The 22,752-nt window shown below is 41.4% G+C and overlaps 1 protein-coding gene and 1 long non-coding RNA gene across 2 annotated transcripts in view; one reads left to right on the forward strand and one right to left on the reverse strand.

Moving 5' to 3' along the window:
* On the forward strand, window positions 1–12,681 carry LOC124265610 (vitelline envelope sperm lysin receptor-like). Its single transcript, XM_046700398.1, has 10 exons — window positions 1–71; window positions 257–313; window positions 1,497–1,539; window positions 3,470–3,660; window positions 4,552–4,706; window positions 6,286–6,431; window positions 7,362–7,443; window positions 8,270–8,423; window positions 10,706–10,754; window positions 12,488–12,681. The coding sequence occupies exons 2-10, from the start codon at window positions 272–274 to the stop codon at window positions 12,634–12,636; spliced, it is 1,011 nt and encodes a 336-aa protein (XP_046556354.1). The 5' UTR covers window positions 1–71; window positions 257–271; the 3' UTR covers window positions 12,637–12,681.
* The window catches only part of LOC124265611, a 25,853-nt gene continuing 9,628 nt past the window's right edge, over window positions 6,528–22,752 (reverse strand). The window contains exons 2-3 of the long non-coding RNA XR_006895493.1: window positions 14,015–14,103; window positions 6,528–6,538 (exon numbers count right to left, since the gene is read on the reverse strand). This is a non-coding gene — a long non-coding RNA (uncharacterized LOC124265611). The remainder of the gene's footprint in view (window positions 6,539–14,014; window positions 14,104–22,752) is intronic.

Here is a 22,752-nt window from a genome sequence, read left to right on the forward strand (position 1 = left end):
CCGCGGTATATATAAACGGGCATGACGCGCTCACTCAGAACACGTGCCGAATTTGAGCTGAGACAGTTGCGGTAAGATTTTGAATATTTTGTTTCTAACGAAACTAATATTTATATTGCATGAAATGAACACTTCGAATACAAATATGAAGTGCAAGAATGAGCAAGATGAACAGTTTCTCAGAAATATTTGTCGTATCAAATGTATTTTTATAATATATTTTCATTTATGTGTGGTTTTTGCTTTTGTTTTGTAGTCCTCAAAGACGAAAATGTCCGCTCGTATGGCTATCTTGGCGATTCTTAGCTTCATGGTCAGTAAAATGTTTTTACAGCCAAAAACAGTGGTAAAATAAAAACACTTTTAAAAGCAATTGACTTTCAAATTTGCTTCAATATTTGTAGGCGGGTACATCTTGGCACGCAACATGTCATCGTATCTCAGTTGCGTACATCGGTGCTCATGTTCTTGATCACTGGACCCGTGAAGATCCGGGTTACAATTGATCTTCAGTAACTCGTGCTTGTCACAAGAGGCGACTAACGGGATCGGGTGGTCAGGCTCGCTGACTTGTTGACAAATGCCATCGTATCGTAATTGCGTAGATTGATAATCATGCTGTTGATCACTGGATTGTCTGGTCGACTCGATTATTTACAGACCAACACCATTATAGCTGGAATATTGCGTTAAACAATCGACCAACATTTTGACAATACATTAATCTTCAAGTGCAATCCAAGAGGTCACTCCAGGAGTAACGCAATTTGTTGTTCTGAGAATGACATAGGAACCGTGTAAAGCTATAATATAAAGTATCTACAGCTCGTTCAGCTTGACCTGATCAAGTGAATACTAATGCATTGCGTGACCGTGTCTAAACTGGTTGGGTCTATTATTGTGAAGGGGCGCATTGATTGTCAACATGTCCGAACAGTGGAGACAAGGTCGCCGTTTGACACCTCAATGTCGAGAAATCGTCAGCAATGTCCTAACTTTCTATAACAAAGAAGCTTCAGATGGTTTATTGTTTCCGATTGGAGCTTTTAGGCAGCGAGCAGCAACATTAATAACATGTTTTGCTCCCCTATTTAATGAAGTTAACTCTACCCGCCGTTTGTGCCATTTGCCCCCGGGTCATGCATATGTAGAGTAGCTCAGGTCAAGCTGAACAACCTGTAGAAACATTTCTCCAATTCCCGTTTTGTCACCATTGGTGACATTATGTCGGTCAGGTACCCTGAACATTATGTAAAGTACATCATGGTGTTTATGGAGATACAACTCTACGTACATCTGCAAAACAAATCAATATAATGCGAAAAGGAGTTATTTTTTGCGACACACCTCGATAAAGTCCCGCGTTGAGTTGAACAAGGGCAATACTGTACATCAAACGGAACTTAATATCAGTTACATTCTGTGCGCTTGAATGAAACCTCTGCTGCCTGATCAAGAACCAGATCTCTGTATATGTATGTCTTTTGTATTTTCAGGCTACCACCGAGGCAGTTGTTCCACCGGGAAATATAATGGACAGTATGTATCCGATGTATACATTACGATTTTAGTGATATTTGAATGTGAACATGTCAAAGACGCGTTCTATATATACTCAGTCAAAAAAGAAACTTCATACTCGTTTGGAGGTCGATAAGTTGAACATACATGAAAAGAGGTTCCAAATAATGATTTTATTCCATTCTGTATCCATTAAGGACGGTGTACCATAAAAATCATGTTCATAATGTGACCAGTTCCACCGGAAATGCTACGGAAATGTAAGAGTAAAAATGGTAAGTTACAACTTGATGAAAGCGTGTCAATAGCGCGTATGCCCTCCATGAGCGTTCACAATTGCGACGCAACGTCTCATGGATTTAATGATGCGTCTGAACACAGCTTGGGGGATGCGTCGCCATAATTGTACCAACATGGCACCAAGTTCCTGCAAATTCTGTGGAGGGTTCCTTACTTGACGGAGTCTTCTGCCCAACACATCCCATACTTGTTCTATGGGATTAAGGTCGGGAGACCTTGAGGGCCACTCCATGACATTGATGCCAGCATTCCTAAGAAAATTCCGCGTTAAATTGGCCGTATGAGATCTGGCATTATCGTCTTGGAATGTCAGACCTGGGCCATGAGCTGCCATGAATGGCAAAAGCTCTGGAATAAGCACTTGATCCCTATATCCTGCAGCAGTTAGGTTTCCTTGAACGACAATCAGTCTGGAACGGGCAGGACCATTAAATGCACCCCAAACCATAACACTACCGCCCCCAAAACGGTCCACTTCCTGCACACAACACTGGGCGTTGGGTTCACTGCGTCTCCTCCAAACTCTAACTCTCCCATCAGCGAAGTGCAAATTGAATCTGGATTCGTCACTAAAAACGACCCTATTCCAATCACGCTGAGTCCATCTGAGATGTCGTTGTGCCCAGATGAGCCGTTGACGTCGGTGTAACTGGATTAAAATTGGTCCACGATATGGCCGACGTGCATGGCGACGAGCAGTGCGCAGGCGATTACGTATTGTTTGGGCAGTCACGACCTCTAAACAATTCATTCCTAGTGGACGTTGCAGTGAGAAATCGATTGCGCAAATGACGTAAGACGATTTGTCGGTCTTCTGCTTGTGTCGTCACACGGGGTCTACCCGAACGAGGTCGGTCTGCTGTGGTGCCAGTTTGTTGGAGACGTGTCCTAAGATCATGGATAGTCCGTCGACTGCATCCCATAACCCTGGCAACGTCAGTGACCGACAGTCCCGTATTCAGCATGCCAATGGCACGTTCACGTTGAATGTTTGACAGTCGAGGCATTGGAAATCAACGGATAATTGACTGTAAGAACTTGTTTTTCCGAGATGTCACTCTACCATGCTAACTTGGGCTCAATTGCGCGTCTCATAAGGTCACGTGACTAGGAACAGGCGAAAACATGCTTTTACCATGATGTACGCTCGCACGTGCTGCATGCCTGTGCACGTCGGAGTTGGTGTGTCATGATGTCTTTGACAACGCATTTACCCCTAATAATAATAATAATAATAATAACTCTTGTATTTAGTTTCAAGAAAATATTTTAAAATGTATAAGTAAAGTTGTTGTTTTTTAATGAGTGTATGTGAGAGGCCGTGGAATGAAACACACGATATAGTTTGTCAATACCAGTTCAGTGCCAAGTATTAAGCCCCCGCTCTGTAGAAGGTCTCCACACTAAGTAAATGCAATATTTCGTTTTCGAAGTTGTGGACCTCGACATTTATTGAGCAGTGTTAGTGAGTGTACAGATCGGAACGTGCATATATTTGGGATATTATATTGAATTTAGTACTTGGTGTTCACCACAAACTTACCCAAATGTTCATGTTCCCTAACGGTTCGGTATATTATGTGCTTAAATGAAATCTTAAAATCCCAGTTTGCCAATGCCACCAGATGAATCCCTAATCTTTTTTTAGTTTCGCCTGCATGTGGCAGTAATGGTGTCGGTGACGCCTTGGTGACGCTTGTCACCGACATGGAAACTGGAGCTAAGGCCGTCTGTGCAGGGGATAAGACGGTGAACTTTGTCTCCAGCAATGGCGTGGAATTCACGTTACCGGTGTCGTACCCAGTTGCAGGTGGGGGATCTTCCCCTTGTAAATTTGTGGTAGGTGTATTCAGTAAAGTACTTTATTTCGTAGTAGCATGTCATGAATACAAGGTCCTATATATCTCATGTGTTCAGCAATAGGATCAGTTACTAGCTGTATCGAGGGACGGATCTAAATCGTGCACGTTACAGCTGTCTGATGTTCATAGCAACGTCGGGGCGGTGGTTAAGGCGTTCGCTCGCCACACCGGAGACCCGGGTTCGATTCTCCACATGGGTACAATGCTAAAAGCGGTGTAAAACTTAACTCCCTCACTCATGGCAACGCCGCCATTTTATCGCTACGATCAAACTTGATCCAGCTTCTGTTGGGTTGAAAAGTCTGTCTAGAGGGCCTACATTTAGAGGAACTGTACATTGTGACTCCGTAGGTATCCTACGTTGGAACTGATGTATGCGTTACGATTTGACCGATGGTTTTTTTGCTATTCCAGTAATCTGGTCCAGAACTCGTAAACGATATGATAAACTGGAAATGTGTATAAATGAGAGCGTATTTGTGCAATAATGGAACCGTTTAGCGCTTCATGTATTCATCACTGCATCGGTTTGTAAACCATCACCGTGTAGAAGCCCCTTCACAGCTACGTTCCCGCTGTTGCCTATTCAGTGGATATTGCCTTCCTTGTGTAAATCTTTTAGAACATAAACCTACTTGGTTTGGAGGGTAGGGAACAAACGGTATATCCGGCTGTAATGGAGTACAGTTATTTGGATGTGAGCAGTTTTTCAATGTACGTTCACTCAGACATGGAGTACAATGTGAACAAGGGCAGGACTTCAATTTCTTAAACTAAATGGTGCGTTGTCAGTACTTTGACTAAAAAGAAAGGGTATTTTTTTACCGAATTTTCATTTCCAACATTTGTTTTCAAATGTACTTTGCAGAAAAAGAAGGACGCACTGGTGTTCACCATCCGAGTGCAGGTGGGGTACGGTCGTCGTGGCAGTCGCCTCGTCCAGCATGATGAACGCTACACAATAACCTGCTCCTTTCAGCCAGGCGCCTCCAAAGAAAGTGGTTTGCTGTCTATTAAACCCGGGTAGGTCTCGTGACACAAGTGTTTGCAATACTTTAATGTGCCAGTTGGCCACCAGGACCTGCATACATCTGCAGGCTTTTTTTTTTTTTTTAAGTGAAACCAATACAAACAAAATAGACTACACTGTACAGTTTCACACTGTTTAATTGTCATAACTAGCATAACACTGGAAATGTGGAATGACATCAAATTCAAGTAGCTAGTAAGCTACAGTACGTATGCCAAGTCAAACATCTCCTGATCATCAGTCACTTTACTTTTATTAAAGACATTCCTATGCGTAAAGCGCTGAAACATCAGGAAGTGAAACTGTAAGCTATCGTAACATGATAGATCATGAACGATTCCTGAACGTTAATAACGAAAACAAATTATGGACATAAGTTACTGTAGGCCACAAGGGCCTGCAAATATTTTGGAAACAATATTATATTAACAGGCGCTGTTCCTCCGGGCCGTGGATTATTTCGAACGCGGCATGGCACTCCGCCGTAGTCGGGCCATATATCGTCGCTTTTTCAATATCAGTCCGTCAGGTGTTAGTTTGTTTCCATAACTGCATCAAACTTTGAGACCGTTCGCTGAGAATTGTGGATGGATTTTACTGCCTGGGGGATCTGAAATGACGCAAGCTGTGATGCTGACGGCCAAGTCTGAGGACGGAATGATTGTTTGGTCACTTCGGTTTTCTTTTCTTTTCGATATGAGAACTCTCACACTGTTACATCAAGTTCCCGTCTTGTCACGATTTTTCTATAGGTTGTCAGTGATATGCCTATGTTCTTGGGTATCAAAGGGATAAATGTCCAAGATCTGCTCAAACCGATTTCCTGTTTCTCTTTTATTGTGATACCCGTGAAGGTCCGGGTTAGAATGCACCTTCAGTAACCCATGCTTGTCGTAAGAGGCGACTAACGGGATCGGGTGGTCAGGCTCGCTGACTGGTTGACACATGTCATCGTATCCCAATTGCGTAGATCGATGCTCATGCTGTTGATCACTGGATTGTCTGGTCCAGACTTGATTATTTACAGACCACCGCCATATAGCTAGAATATTGCTGAGTGCGGCGTAAAACTAAACTCTCTCACTTTCATTGTCAGATCACAGAAACTGTCGCAATCGCTCTTGGTATTGGTTTGAAACGTCGCTCACATAACTGGAATTAGGTCACAAGTCAGTTGATGTTAGGTAACGTTGGTCGCGGAGAATCCTCGTATGGGCGACATTGCTTAGCAGCTTGACTCCTACCACCAACGAAGCACACGTGACACCTGTGGTCTCGCCTTAGGCAAAGTGATTTTGTTAAAAATTGCCTCTGTTCACCCAGCAGTGAACGGGTACCCGATGGGATAAGTCATGACTGTTTACCTTCGAGCGCCTCGGATGCAGCTTGTTATCCGGGGTAATGTTTCAACCCCATGAGCATGCGTAGAACAGGGGGCTATATAAATAGCCACTATTATTAGAATATGACGTCAGGAAGTCCACCTCTGTCCAAATGGTGAATGTTTTACATGTTATGTGAAAGCATTTGTTTGACAAATCAAATGTACTATTTTTGAAACCAATTTTGCAGATTCAAACCACCAAAAGTGATCGCCGGGAATAAGCCGCCTGTGAGTAAGTCTTCAATCCATTTGTACGTCGTTGATGTCATCGGGAGGAAACTTGGTGCCTCCGCACCAGCAGGCAAGATGGTGAGATTGAAGGCAGTCACTCTCGGTGAGTACAGAATACAAATTAAACATCTGTAAACAATTGGGTAATATCAAATTGTTTGGTTCTTGTAGCAGTTCTAGTCATGACATCGGAGTCGCGGGAATGTTTTACTGATTGTCTTGTCGCTGGGTGATCACTTGAAAATTGTGGTTTAGAATCGGCTGATTCTGGTCGTTCTATCGATTATTGACCTTTATGACGGTAGGTGAGAGGTTTAAGCCGGGTTTCCGTGTGCGCATAGTGCGTGATGCGTAGTGCGAAACCAACACTTTAAACTAAAATAGTAATAGTCGTTTCCATTTACGCGTGCTGCGTAGTGCGTGATTTTGCTTACGCTGAAAGTGTCCCAATACGCCGGAGACCGGAAGTAGGGATTCCCAAGGGGTTTCACCAATGTCACGTGGTTTTCATTGCACACACAAGTTGCAAAATTCCAAGGAATTGAATTCGGTACCAGAGATATTTCTTGAACTCGTTAGATGCAATCAAACCATCTAGGAAGGACCACAGATGTTACGAAGATCAAAAATATTTGGAATGCAATTACGAGGTTACTTCAGGAAAACGGTGACCAAGAAAGGACTGGTATTTTGTGGTGTGTAATTAATGTGATATATATATATATATATATATATCACATTATTACGTCTTGATAGTCTTTATCACGTTAAGTTGCAAAGTTCCCTTTTGAATGTACGTTCTTCAGAAAGCATTGAAGACAGCAATTATGATCAGTACGATCTCCAAGAAAAGACTTGATAAACGCGTACACATGGAACTGGACACCACGCCGAGGAACTCGGATAAACAGTTTGTAAATGTGGGTTCAAACGATTTTCAAAAAACTCCGCCCACTCCTGCGCCAGCTGCTTGACAAAGTGTTGCATTCTGTTATGACGAAATGTTGAACAGATTGTCCTAACTTTCTTCCAGGACTAAAGGACAAAGGCCTCCGTGCCGAATCGTGCGATGCTATGAATGCGAAGGGTGGCAGGTATCCTGTTCTGAGATCGGGGTGAGTTGACGCATTTAATGTTTGGGTACCATTGCTGGTAAGGATCTAAACGTAACGTCACATTGTAGACATGCCTGTCGAGTCTGGGTCATGAATCTTGCAATACAATGATGGATCACTGCCAACTGCGGGGTGCATGTGGGTGGTCTGACATAACAATCGGCCATATTGTCTTGCATGTCTCCAGCGTTTGTTCATCTTGTATTGAGGGGCGGTGAGGTAGCCTAGTTGTTCTAGCGTTCGCTCGTCACGCTGAAGATCCGGGTTCGATTCCCACATGGTTACGATATGTGAAGCCCATTTCTGGTGTCCCGCCGCCGTAATATTGCTAGAATATTGCTTATAGTGTTGTAAGACTGGTACTTGCACATGAAGAAGTGAATTTTACTGAAAATGGATAGTGGAATAATATGGGCGAATATTATAATAACCAGGTCTAACCTGACGCATCAACCAATTTCCACTGAACCACGCGGGGTCATGCAACAAGCTGTCAAATTGTAATCCTGCACGTCAAGTGACCAGTGCCATTTTTTTGTTTAGCCACCATCACGTGTGCAGAACTTTCTGGTGATTAGAAAAACAAAGACGTTAACAATCCTTCAGATAAAGAATTCTCATGTCACGCAGTACAAATGGTGAACGTGCAGTTGTCCTGCTCCAGGCTGGCCAGACTACTGTGGCTGCTGCACGTGTCGCGATATGCAATAGGCGGACAATTCACAAACCGAGGTCGTTATTTCCGATTTATTTTATCCTGGTGTGAATCGTCCCTAACGTTTATTGGGCCGTTCTGTTTGTGGTCCAAAATCCATTTTCATTTCAGATGTGGAAATGGAATGGTTTTAAAGAAGACAAAAGGCTTCCTTACTATTGGGAAGACCACCTACAGTTATTTCTTTAAGCTCTTCACTGTCAATGGGGATCCGTCTCTCAGTTTTGTGTGTAACTTCACGGTGTGTGATACAAAATGTAATGGGGTAAGTACACGTTCTAGAAACCTGACCGCCTCCGTGGTGTAGTGGTTAGAGCGTCCGCCCGGAGAGCGGAAGGTGGCGGGTTCGATCCCCGACCGCGTCAAACCAAAAGACGTTAAAATATGGTACATGTTGGTCTCTGCCTGGCGCTCGGCATTAATGGGTACAACAAGGACTGGTCGGCTCGGAGTCAGTATAATGTGTCTGAGTGGGGTATTCATGCTTCACTGCGGCATGGTATCTCAGTGGGCTAGCACTATAAAACCAGCTTAAGTCTGGGCTAGTACAAGCAGCCGCACATACATACACGCGCATGCACGTCGTCATATGAGCGAAATATTCTCAAGCACGACGTTAAACCCAATTTCACCTCACCTCACCTAGAAACCGGCCCTTTGATTCTGTCGAACAAGTGTTAGTTACCCGTGTAATTGATCGGGTTTGTGTCTGATCGATATCCGTGGAAGGTATCGATATCCGTGAAAGGTATAGGGCTTGCCGGGATTTCTCACGAGTACAGAAAGTCATGTTTTAGATACAGTTTGACTATGCCTGACGTTCCTACAAGGGGTGCCCCCAATGGGCGTACCTTTATGTACTTGGTGGCATGTAATCCTCAAAATGAGGACATAAACACCTTACGTAATTTCTTCGATGCTCATGCCGTTGATCACCTGACTGTCTGGTCCAGACTCGATTATTTACAGACCGCCGCCATATAGCTGGAATATTGCCGAGTGCGGCGTAAAACTAAACTCACTCACATTAATACATGTTGGGAGATAAAATGGCCAATATACCAAGCTAGGTCGCCAATAAACGAAACACGCGGGCATCCCATTCCATCCTCATTGGAGAGATATGTAATGGCGGTAATTTTAAGTTTAAAGGATATTATGGTCGCTAGATATGGATTATAAAGCGCATGCAATCTGACGGCGATGGTCTGCGGCGTAAAGCTAAACTCGCTCACGTAATTTCTACACGTGGCGGCGCGTGGTCCTGTGCTTAAAGCTCAGGTCACAAATCGGTGAAGTTAAGCAGCGTCGAGCTCGGAGAGTCCTTGGATGGGGACCGTGTTTGGCAGCTTGACTCCTGAGAGTTTCTAGGACTTGAGTCCTGCCCCACAACGAAGCACATGTGATACATGTGGTCTCACCTTAGGCAAGTGAGTTTGTTCAAAATTGCCTCTGTTCACCCAGCAGGAAAATGGGTACCAGGTGGGGAAAAAAGTCATATGACTATAACCTTCTAGCGCCTAACAGGCAGCTTAGGTTATCCGGGGTAATAATGGCCTTGATTGTTAGCGCTATGAGCATTCCTAGTGTGGAGTTTGGCGCTATATAAATGGACACATTATTATTATTATTATTATTATTATTATTACACGGAAACAATACGTTGGCATGGAAATATATACGTTAACGAATTCGAAATTTCATTAAATAATGAGTTATATTGGGTCTACAACCCAATACCAGCTACTGCAACGTTATTGCAATCACAAAACTCAATTCAGTGACAGTATATTGCTATTACTGTTATATTACAAAGTCTGTTATACTATAATTCTTTCTGTAAAACAGTGGTCAGGTGTCCAAATTAGGCCGAGGTGGGATATCTCGGTCGAAGAATCTGTAAAATCCCCTTGTCTATATTTTTGCGATATTGGCTTGTCTTTTGTCGTAAAGACAGCATATCCTCCCAGAATTTAGTGAACTTGGAAGATTCTATACACTAGTTAACCCCAAAAACATGTGAATACCTTCTTGCATACAGTAACCCGTGAAGATCCGGGTTAGAATTGGTCTTCAGTAACTCGTGCTGGTCGTAAGAGGCGACGTGACTTGGTTGACACGCCATCGTATCCAAGCTTCCTAGATCGATGATCAGGCTGTTACTCGAGTCCATACCGCCGCCATGTAAGCCGTGTGACGTTAAACGACAAATATTAGTCTAAATAATTAGAAATGTATTCCTGTGTTGATAGATTCTACTGAATCGAATCGAATCGTCTGAGAAACGGTGTAACAATTTCAAGCTTTCACTAATCTCCTGTACTGCTGTAAGACTGCTTATAATGGTTGCTCTGGATATGGAGAGAATCGGTTTGACATTTACTTCTGTTGCGCATTTGGGGCGGTGGGTGAGATTGATAGTTAAAGCGTCCGCTCGTCACGCTGAAGACCCGAGTTCGATTTCTGGTGTCCCCCGTCGTGATATTGGTACAATATTGCTAAAAGCGGTGTAAAATCATACTCACTCACTGAACATTTCCGTTCCAGCCGTCGTGTTTTGCGAAGGCATCGGGACGCAGACGCCGAGATCAGCCAGGTATTGTCAACAGTTCAATGGGAAAGTATTGACGTTTTTTAATGAATAAGTGTTCCAAGTAGAAACGAGTCCATGGGAATATTTCCACTAAAGTACTGTCGGAAATGCTAGAAAAATGCTTTTTGAGTTATATTTAAAATTCAGAGGTATTACATTTACTTAAATAACAAATATCACTTTAAGAAACGTCTACCTAATGTAGACCGAGGGAATAATTTTGAGACATGCCCTAAAATGCGTTTTTACTGATGAAAATACCAAAAACTTAGAAAAATAAGGGGTAGGGGGACGTTATTTGATACAAACATTAACTGCCTGTGTTACGTCATCGGCATGCACGGTATCGACAGGTGAAATTGACACCTGAGCACACGCTCGGTGGAGGGGTCATCTCAATAGATGTTTTCTTCAAATTGTTGAATATGTGTACGTATAGTATACGTATTGGTTATGAGGGGATCATTTGTGTATGTGGGTTTGTTGTGAAATAAACATACGAATTACTGTACCTTGGAAAGAATCCTATCACTTGTGTTATCTTATCGATTGATTGTAGAAATGTGCAACGTTTTAATAAATGTTTTGCATGTCAACAGTATATTTCATTGCAAAAATATGGATGTAATTCAGTCAGTTTAATCTAGTTGTGAACATTGGCCAAAGATTTAACGAAGTCACTGGTGTAGCTTCTTTAGAATATATATATTTTTCTTCTCCTAAAGTTTGTAGACCGCCCGTCTAAGAACTCCCTTGTCAAAGTTGTCAAGGATGGTTTTACGTCCCGGTTTTGCATTTGAGACGGTCCCTGTCTTGTCTGATTTGTTTACAATATTGTAAACTTGTTGGTAAGACATACCAACAGCTCTAAAAGTTCTGTTTTAAACCATTTCTATACTAATGAAAGGTTTACCTCTGTATTTTTCAAGCACAAAAAAACTTATAAACCTTTGCAACAATCGTCTGCAAATAGTTGGCCATAGTGAAGGCTGTGATAAAGATGTGCATGCATGACGGGAAACTTATTTATCAAGACTTAACATTTATATTAATATTTCTTCAATAAAGAAACGATAATTAAGTAAAGTAACACAAACATTCAACATTTATTTGTTTAAGAAAAACGTTTATTTATATTTTTACACCACCTGTATTATTAGCATAAATGTAAAGACTATTTCAGATTTCTGTTGTTGAACTCTGAAATCTTAAGTTGTTGTTTTGGTACCAAATTCTCTCCTGTAGACTGTCCTTTAAATCCATGGGAATGTTAAATCAATTAAAATAAAAATTAGGTACACTATAGGTGAGTTGATATATTGACAACATAGTACATTTATCACCTATGTAAAGATATTAAGGCTAAGAAGCATTTTTCTAGCATTTCCGACAGTACTTTAGTGGAACTGAGCACAAAGGCGCAATGTCGCTATAGTAACCGATCCTTGTAATGCTATTGGATAAGAAGCCGGACATTGTGTACCGGCGAAAGAGGACATTGTATAAGATTACATGAACATGTTTTCTACTCTGCCCGTTAATTCTAGAAACTGTAGTTGCTGGGGTTTCAGTTTTCCTAGCATATTTCCATGATGGCAGAACAAACCTTCCCAGTCAGCATAAGCCCGTAGAACCAGCACCTAGTGTACTTGAGGCATCTCGGGACATCTAGCTCCCAGATCATATTTGACGTTAACCATATTACTCCTGTTCAAAGAATTGTTTATTTGTTTCAGGTGAGAGTATTGGAACATTTCTGTTGGGTTCGAAGGGCCATGTCGCGAACGCAGTGACGTTGACTAGTGATCCTGTTAACGTCCAGAAGATAATGGCCCCAGTTCAACTGCTCAAAGCTCACCGGCCACGTGTTCAACGCAACCAGTAAACTGTACCTAATTGGTGGTTGGGTTAATAAAATTATAAAAAAACAATTACAAGAAGTCTCTGCTCTATATTTGACCATATACATTATAGATAAATAATGAAATGGTAACCCCTCTTTAGGCAAACAGCCACTTCAATCTAACCTTATGCACTTGATATATGAGTAACCATAAAAAATGGTTTTCATGCCACAATCAACCGTTTTTGCAAATCATGGAACGAGTCATTGACAAGTACAAAACACCTGTGAATAGCAGGTATGGGATCCACAAGATGAAATGACATACTGAAACCTAGGAACCATGCTTACAATAAGTTTAGATATTTAAACCAAATTAGACCCCCACAACATGAATAGTATATAATGGCATTTGTAATGGCCGAGGACAACACCGGCCGCGCAAATATTGGCGAGTCTAAGTTTATTGCCCTTAAACCTAAAATCTTGCATATTGGCGCCCCAGTTTCGTAACTCGTGCACCGAAACACGGCAATATTAACATTGGCGCCCTACATCTGGATAGCACGGTATGCACGATATACGATATACGTTATGAATAAGCTCTGCTGTGCACAGACAGCGTATTGGTGTGGTACAGAACAGAGGAAAATATCTTACTGCATCCATTTCACCAGATGTTTTCAACCATATCAGGCGAATGGGTTTCTTTATTTACTCAAAATACATTTTCCGAAGCTACAACTTTAAATTGAAAGTGCCATTAATTCAGATTTTAAGGAACCTTTGAGTGTAAGTATTTCGAATGTCAAGTTTGATACCCCCTCTGCAAGGAGACAAATCATGTAGATACAGTTGAGAATAGTTCTTCGGATGAGGAATTGCTGCGTGAGTCGCAAACCCAGAACCGGCATTTGACCAAAAGAATAGTACAGCAGATGATGAACTGATGCTTGTTTCTCGGCAGATAGAAAAAGAAGATGATCAAACAACTACCAAACGTTTTGAAAACCCCCGTTTCTGATGATCAAACAACTACCAAACGATTTGAAAACCCCCGTTTCTGATGATCAAACAACTACCCAACGTTTTGAAAACCCCCGTTTCTGATGATCAAACAACTACCCAACGTTTTGAAAACCCCCGTTTCTGATGATCAAACGTGGAAAAACTTGCAAAAAATGAAAACACAGAAGAAAGCAAGTGGACAGTGCGGATTTTCGATTCATGGCAACATGAATGGGATGGGTTTAAATCCCAGTTAGGCAGCAAATTATCTGAGGGTAATGTTAATAACTCGCCATTCCTGAAAAATGGCGCCGAGGCCCACTATTAAGGAATGGAGAGTTGCAAGGATATTACCCTTCATAAATTACAAAGTATTGGTAATTAAATGTCAGTGAAACTATCAAAGTCTTACGTTTGAAACTGGTACACATCGCCCCATTCCTGAAAAGTATTGGAGCAAGCAGACCATGGAATGACGTCACAAATTTTATTTAAGATATTCTGAAGATCTGAATAGAGAGCTGAGTCTGTCAGTGAGTCGGGTTTTATTCCGATATTAAGGTACCTTTTAGTCTGTCAGTGAGTCGGGTTTTATTCCGATATTAAGGTACCTTTTAGTCTGTCAGTGAGTCGGGTTTTATTCCGATATTAAGGTACCTTTTAGTCTGTCAGTGAGTCGGGTTTTATTCCGATATTAAGGTACCTTTTAGTCTGTCAGTGAGTCGGGTTTTATTCCGATATTAAGGTACCTTTTTACTTGTTGAACCGATACAAGCTCAAATAATCAGGGCTGCACAAAACATTTGTTAAACATTCTAACATTAAATCCTATAGATCTTGCTATTCCAACAAAGTCTTCATCCAACACAGATGGGAGCAATCTACTTGAAATACACTTATCTCAATATCAAAAGTTGTTGGAGAGATTGTTCCGAATCGTGGCCAACTATGCAATTTTTACAAGTAAATGATGTTGACACTGAAACTTCACAGCAGTATATGTGGTCAAACGACAATATCACCTTAGGTCAAAAACCTATTTATAAACTGTACTTGAAGGGAAAGACCGCCTCCGTGGTGTAGTGGTTAGAGCGTCCGCCCGGAGAGCGGAAGGTCGCGGGTTCCATCCCCGACCGCGTCATACCAAAAGACGTTAAAATATGGTAATTGTTGGTCCCTGTCTGGCGCTCGGCATTAATGGGTACAACAAGGACTGGTCGGCTCGGAGTCAGTATAATGTGTTTGAGTGGGGTATTCATCCTTTACTGCGGCATGGTATCTCAGTGGGCTAGCACTATAAAACCAGCTTAAGTCTGGGCTAGTACAAGCAGCCGCATATACACATACACACGCATGCACGTCGTCATATGAGCGAAATATTCTCAAGCACGACGTTAAACCCAATTTCACCTCACCTTGAAGGGAAATGTTAAATTTATTAATGGTCTACTGAAAAAAGAGTAATTTTCTGACATATGAGGTGTTTATTTCCTTATACAATATTAAGACTCTTTTTAGAACATGGGAGTATCATCAACTTAATCAAATCATACCTCCTTTACTCTGTGTAAAGCAGAGGAGCCATTTATTCCTAATAATATACATATTATTCTTTACAAAGAACATAAAGGATACAAGATTTTCTACTGTCCTGTAAAGGAAGCATGCATGACAAGAAAAGCTAAATAGTCAACTTCAGGGATATCAAAGTAGATATATCAGAACAACTCTGGAAAGTTTTTAACAATGTACCTTTCAGAACAACTTGTAATTCACAATTCAGATGGCTTCAATATAAAATTGTCCAAAGAATCATTACAACAAACAAAGATTTATTTAACTATAAACTGACACAATCTGCTTCTTGTACATTTTGTAATGTTACAATCGAATCAATTATCCACATATTTTGTGAGTGTGTACATGTGAAACGCTGTGGCAACAACTGAATGCCTGGATTGAACAAGATACAGGCACAAGATTAATTCCGGATGCAAAACATATACCTTTGGATATAAAGAAATACGATATGATATATTAACCCTGATTATCATCGCAGCAAAATACTATATATATGCAAAGTGATATTCTAATTCACATCCACAGTTTGTTGTATTAAAAGATTACCTCCACACCCTGTACGAAATTTACATATTGACTGCCTTTTCGCACTCTAACTGCAATAACGTCTTCACCTTTTGGTCATCCTGCCACAACCTCTTCACACAAATTACGATAAAAATGTGTTCTCCTGGCCTTGTATCACCCTACCGATTATCTACCACCCGTGTCCATACTTTGTGTATTTACATGTACCACAAACGCAACAATTATGTACCCATCATAAAGAAATAAAGTGATTTTAAAGTCTGTTCAAAATCTAAAACTGTACACTTCGTTGTGGAACGCGGCTGTGCTAGAGTGACATTTGATATGTAATAAACTGATGAAAACATTTTGAGTTTTTGTTTCTGTTATGGGGGTATTACTGTTTGGATTCAGCGTTAGGACCTGGCCAGTATTTGAAAGTGAGGCGCCAAAACAGGAGATAAAGTTGCCAATATACCAAGCCAGATCGCCAATAAACGAAAGACACTGGCTTCCCATTCCATCCTTATTGGAGGGATATGTTGCGTAATGGAGGCAGTTTTAAGTCTAAAGGATATTATGGTCGCTAGACATTGATTATAAAGCACACACAATCTGACGGCGATGTTTCAACATGCATTAATAGGAGTGAGTGAGTTTAGTTTTACGCCGCACTCAGCAATATTCCAGCTATCTGGCGGCGGTCTGTAAATAATCAAATCTGGACCAGACAATCCAGTGATCAACAGCATGAACATCGATCTACGCAATTGGGAACCGACGACATGTGTCAACCAAGTCAGCGAGCCTGACCACCCGATCCCGCTAGTCGTCTCTTACGACAAGCATGGGTTGCTGAAGGTCAATTCTAACCCGGATCTTCACGGGTTGTATCAATAGGAGTGAACAATACAGAATTGCGCGATGAGACTTTGCGATCCTTGGTTCATATCCATGACCGCCCAGTTACGTTTATCCACGTTTGTCAACTCCAGTGTTGTGTTTAACCAGTATCCAAGCAACTTCGAGCTACATAACTGCTTGTGTACCTCCCACAACAAGCTCTCATGCCGTGGTATGACTCCCGCAACAAGCTCTCATGCCGTGGTATGACTCCCGCAACAAGCTCTCATACCGTGGTATGACTCCCACAACAAGCTCTCATGCCGTGGTATGACTCCCACACCAAGCTCTCATGCCGTGGTATGACTCCCACACCAAGCTCTCATGCCGTGGTATGACTCCCGCAACAAGCTCTCATACCGTGGTATGACTCCCACACCAAGCTCTCATGCCGTGGTATGACTCCCGCAACAAGCTCTCATACCGTGGTATGACTCCCACAACAAGCTCTCATGCCGTGGTATGACTCCCACACCAAGCTCATGCCGTGGTATGACCCACACCAAGCTCTCATGCCGTGGTATGACTCCCACACCAAGCTCTCATGCCGTGGTATGACTCCCACAACAAGCTCTCATGCCGTGGTATGACTCCCACACCAAGCTCTCATGCCGTGGTATGACTCCCACAACAAGCTCTCATGCCGTGGTATGACTCCCACAACAAGCTCTCATGCCGTGGTATGACTCCCACAACAAGCTCTCATGCCGTGGTATGACTCCCACAACAAGCTCTCATGCCGTGGTATGACTCCCACAACAAGCTCTCATGCCGTGGTATGACTCCCACACCAAGCTCTCATGCCGTGGTAACACTGAAGGCAGGGTGAAGACGGCGGAATACAAACTCGCTCATTTTCGACACAGACACGCATAACATTTGCAGACATAGTTCAGTGATGTTCCTCTCAACAACAGAGCTGGCTCATATTAAATGACCCCATACTGTAACCATAAATTAATTAATGTACGCTGACGTAATGGTTGGTCGTGGTTTGTTTTTTGGTTTTTCTATAAAGGTTGAAGCATGCCGCGGTTGTTGTACAAGCCTAGTAAGGTTTGATCACGTCGTCACAATGTAACTGAGTCGCCGAAACAGATTGTAGCGTGCACGATGTGCGACTGGAGTGCAAAAGCCTCACCCTACAAAAACTCGTCACACGTTTCCTAGTACACTACAATGGCTAACTGACTCGTTAGAGTGAATTTTAAACTGAACATATTTGAAGATTCTGAAGATTTTGCAAGGCCTAGTTATACACGTGAATCTTATGCGAAAGAAGTGACTTTTGTTGTCGGTCAAGCACCGATGGGTGTGTGAGTGAGTTGAAATTTATAGTCACATTGGCAATATTTCAGCCATATCGTAACTAAAAACAAGTGATAATTTCATAATATATAAAGGTAAATTATAAAACCCTGTAGACGAAGGACAGTAAAACAACTAGAGTAACACAGAGATCAATTTAAAACTAGTAGGTAAATCTAAAACATATAACTATGGATGACAATACAATATAAGAACAGACTATAGATTGCCAGTAACCGAAGGTAGATCACCATACTAAGTACCATGGGGACTTGCAGTACATTTGCTTCCTACATGGACCAAGCCCCGATGAGGTCATGTTGCGAGATGTATTGGTCAATCGGTTGACGGTTTCTACTAGCAGATGAGGACGATCCTGGTACCCCATGTGATGAAAGGCTCAACGTCAGGCATATGTTGTGTGGTCTTTCAGTGTTAAGGGGTTCACATTGTTTCCGTTTGTTGGGTGCTGTTTTCCGTTGTAAATGGACGTCTCTTCGTACGAAACTTGAAAAAAAATGTTCTGCTTCATGTAAATATGCATGTGTATCATTTATTCCTTTTTTATGTGTGGTGAGACATCTGTGGTTTAATCAGATTATTGAAGCCAAAACCGAAGATGTTGAAGTACCCTTTGATAAGATATAAGATTGTCCCCATATGTGGAAATAAAAGTCCTCACTTTCACTCCGTCTCATTTGAGACCGATGAATTGCTCACTAACACAAAATCTAATTAATGCAACAAAACCAAATTTTGCAGTCACATGAAATCGACAGACGAACTGAGATGATTTGTCTCATAATTTTGGATACCTGAATCAAAAGTTGTTCTAACAAACGATCATAATTTTGTTGTCACTTATCCCTATTTTTACTGGGGTGGGGGGGAGAGGGCCGCACTTGCAGAGTAATCAACAACCGTGTGTAGTGTAATTTCAATATCACACGTGCAACTCGCACACCCTGCCCCCTCTCGTAAAAAATAGCTATAAGTGACAACAAAATAATTATCGTTTTTTCAACACCTTTTTTGGCTTTGGTGCAATTAATGGATTTTGTGTTATGAGCAATTCATCGGTCTCAAATGAAATCAAACGGACTGTAGTGTGTTACACCAGCTCATTGCTGAGATATGTTAACCACTCTCTGATGTTGCGCACAACCAGTACCTAGACTGATGACGTCAGTCCAGCTGCGGGACTTCTGTGGATGTATAAATTTATCTAGTGGCCATAACTGAAAAATCCGGTCCCTTTTTCTTTATTTCAATTTCCTGCAGTCTGTAAAAATCATTACGTTTCAAGGTCACTCCTGTCATGTACCATTCGCCCAACTGTATTGTCTTTGTAAACATACTGAACAGGTTTACATTCCATATGAGGTGCATATCAGAAGACCATATATCCCTTCTTCTAATGTATGTTGTCCATTTGAGTTGGAAATAAGTCTTGTTCGACAAATGCTGACTCATATTCATGTACCTGGAAATGAACCATGAACGCCATTCAAGTAATGTATCTTGTAGTTATCACAAACCCTTTCCTTCAAGTTAAAGAATGCACTGCACGTTTTAGTGGTATCTTGTCCGCCTCCGTTAATAGAAGGGATGTGAAACTGATAGAAATACGCATCAACTTACCCTTTGGCATTGTAGAAGTGGCGAGTAAATACAACTATCAGGACACCGTCGTGTTCGACGTTGCACAATGGAGTAAACAATACGTTGCAATCCATAAAGTCTGACTTTTCTAGTCTATAATCAATATTGCACTATTCCCACTATGGGATTCATGATCACCTTTCTGATTAAACCGTAACAGATACTGCCCATGTCTTATTGCTTTAGTGCAGGAATGAACACACCAACTGCTGCTAACACAACAACCCCAATGATAATGATGACATTAACGATTTCTACTTTCCAACAAAGTCTGTAACGTGATTCGGGTTCGGTGCAGGCAAATAGGAGCAAATTGTCGTGATTTACTTGCATCGATAATTAACATTAAACTAGGAGATCAAATGAAAGGCCAAGCAGTCGATGGAAATGCTTAATCATTCAATGAACGAAGTTTCATCCAAGTCAGCGTCAGTATCAGCACGACGCCATGTTGGTGCACCTTCTGCTTTCACTTAACTGGCAGTCAGTTCTGGTCTTACACACGCAGGAGCTAGGTGAGTCGTTTTTGGTTAACATTAAGTGATTGGTTGCAAGAGAGTTACACTAGGTATGATTTAATATATTGTTGTAATAACATATGTCATAGGTTATGGGGGTGCGCGTGTACGTCATACAGGTCGCGTGACGTTGAGCAGCGTTGGTTGCTAAGAGTCTTGGATGGGGGACCATTATCGGCATTGATTTCTGAGTCTGCAGAGCTCCGGTCCTGCCCCTTCTTGAAGCAGCTGCTTAACATATGGTGTCACCCTGAGCAAATAACATTGTTCATAATGTCACTGATCACCAAGCAGTGTATGGGTACCCGGTAGAATGAGATGGTGATGGTGACTGTTAACGTATTAGCTTGAGCAGTATACTACATTTGGAACAGGGAAGGTATATGGTGTGCGCATAGATCCACATAACCGTGTGTATGGAAGTACAATGCATATATACAAATTGGCATAGTCCTGACAATGTTGAAACCACATGGCTTTCAGAGCCGCTCCTATCTATGGATTCAATCTGTTAGCCACGGTGGAGCGCACGTTATCACGAAAGATAATTTGTATAAGGAAACATTTCTTTTGCGTGTGTATATGAAGGCGAGTGCAATATGAGTATGCGATTCTTCAATATTTATAGCAAATGTGGCAATGTAATTCAGACGAAAAAAGTACCTAGTTTCTTTTAAAGCCTATCGTAATGTCAGCACAGTTTGACGTTTGTCACTACTCATAACATTTACACTATCTATCTGCGTGTACAGCTAAATATGCTGTGTCGAAGTCATAGGAACGAACGTAAACACTTCTAGTTATCCGATGTTCGGTACATCTGCAGTGAGTGAGTGAGTTATTATTTAACGTCACATCGGCAATATTTCGTCCTTATCGTGACGAGAACATATGTGACATTGAAATGGAATAGATGTATATTATAAAAACCTGTCGACAAAGGACAGTAAAATAATTAGAATATCACAATTACAACTAAAACTAGTGTGGAAAATTAAAACTAATAGCACTATTTGGACAATACAATATAAACTGGCTATAGATCGCCAACAACTGAAGGTAGATCACCAAACTAGGGACCATGGGGACTTACAGTACTTTTGCTACCTGCATGGACCCTATTTGGATTTACATCATCCCTTCAACCGCTGACGATTGAAGTCAAATTTAGCCAAAATTAAAATGACAAGAATACTACATTTAAAACAGCTGGTAAATTTAAATTTCCTTTGAATGTTTCAGGACTTACGTACCCTCTCAGGAGGACGATAATTTTACGCTACTTCAACCCCCTTTGAGGGTACAGCCACAATCTAAACTACCAATAATAGAATATGTATCTATTTACACATCAGTTAACATGTCTAATTCTTTTAAAAATGCAATAATTAAATGAGAACTTATATTACTAAAAGATCCTTCATAGTTTGTGATTTGAAATAGATATCCCTTGTGATGGAATATTCAACACAGTCAAGCAGGACATGCTTGACCGTGATTCTTTCATCACAAGGGATACAAAACGGAGGATCCTCACCTTTCAATAGGCACTCATGAGTGTATCTTGTGTGGCCAATACGACATCGTCGTATGATGACCTCTTCAAATCTGGACTGACAACCCAAGTAGGTGTAACCGATAGTTGGTTTTATTGCATGTAATTTATTGATACCTACTTGGGTGTCCCACTTCTTTTGCATCAGATCACGGATATAAGATCTAATAGCAGCTTTGTAATCAGAGTATGGGATCAGAAGTGGTGTCACAGATTTGTTGAGTGCTGCCTTAGCAGCAAGATCGGCCATTGTGTTCCCAGAAATGCCAACGTGGCTGGGTAACCAACAAAAGACGATGTCGCATTGGCCAGTAGCAAGCTCATTATACAATTCAATAATTTCTAATAAAAGTGGATGTTTACAAGAAAGATTTTTAATAGCCTGAAGACACGACAGAGAATCGGAAAATATTATGTATTGTTTATATTTACGGTGTTTATTAATATATTTAAGAGCTGTTAATATGGCGTTAGCTTCTGCTGTGAAAATAGAGCTGTTATTTGGTAGTCGAGAAGATATTGTTCTGGATCCAATGACAGTGGCACATGCCACCGCGCCACCATCCTTGGACCCATCTGTAAATAAGGATTTGTATGTATTATATTTATTTTTTAATTGATTATATTCTTGTTTATATTGTAATTCATTAGTTACAGATTTCTTAAACTTTGTCAGAGTTAGGTCAACTTCAGGCCTCACCAGTTGCCAAGGAGGAGAAGAAAGAAGACGGGAAGGAGATATATTTTCCAGCTCAATGCCGGCAGCAGAAATGAATGGTTTAATTCTCAAACCAAGAGGCGGAACAAGAGAAGGCTTTTTTGTTGTACAGATCCTCATAAAGAGGATTAAAAACACAGTTAAATGCAGGATTTGACTCATTAGAATATAGTTTTGTTACATACTGCAAGGATAATTTTATACGGCGTTGTGTAAGAGATGGCTCATCGGCCTCGACGTAGAGACTGTCAACAGGAGAAGTTCTAAAGGACCCAAGACAAAGTCTTAGACCTTGGTGGTGGACAGAATCTAATAGTTTGAGGTTGCTTTTGCAGGCTCCACCATAAACGATGGAACCATAATCAAGTTTGGAACGTACCAGTGATCGATATAGATGT

Source organism: Haliotis rubra, unplaced genomic scaffold (assembly GCF_003918875.1).
Source record: "Haliotis rubra isolate DU_JTF1 unplaced genomic scaffold, ASM391887v1 Scf987, whole genome shotgun sequence".
Lineage (NCBI taxonomy): Eukaryota > Metazoa > Mollusca > Gastropoda > Lepetellida > Haliotidae > Haliotis > Haliotis rubra.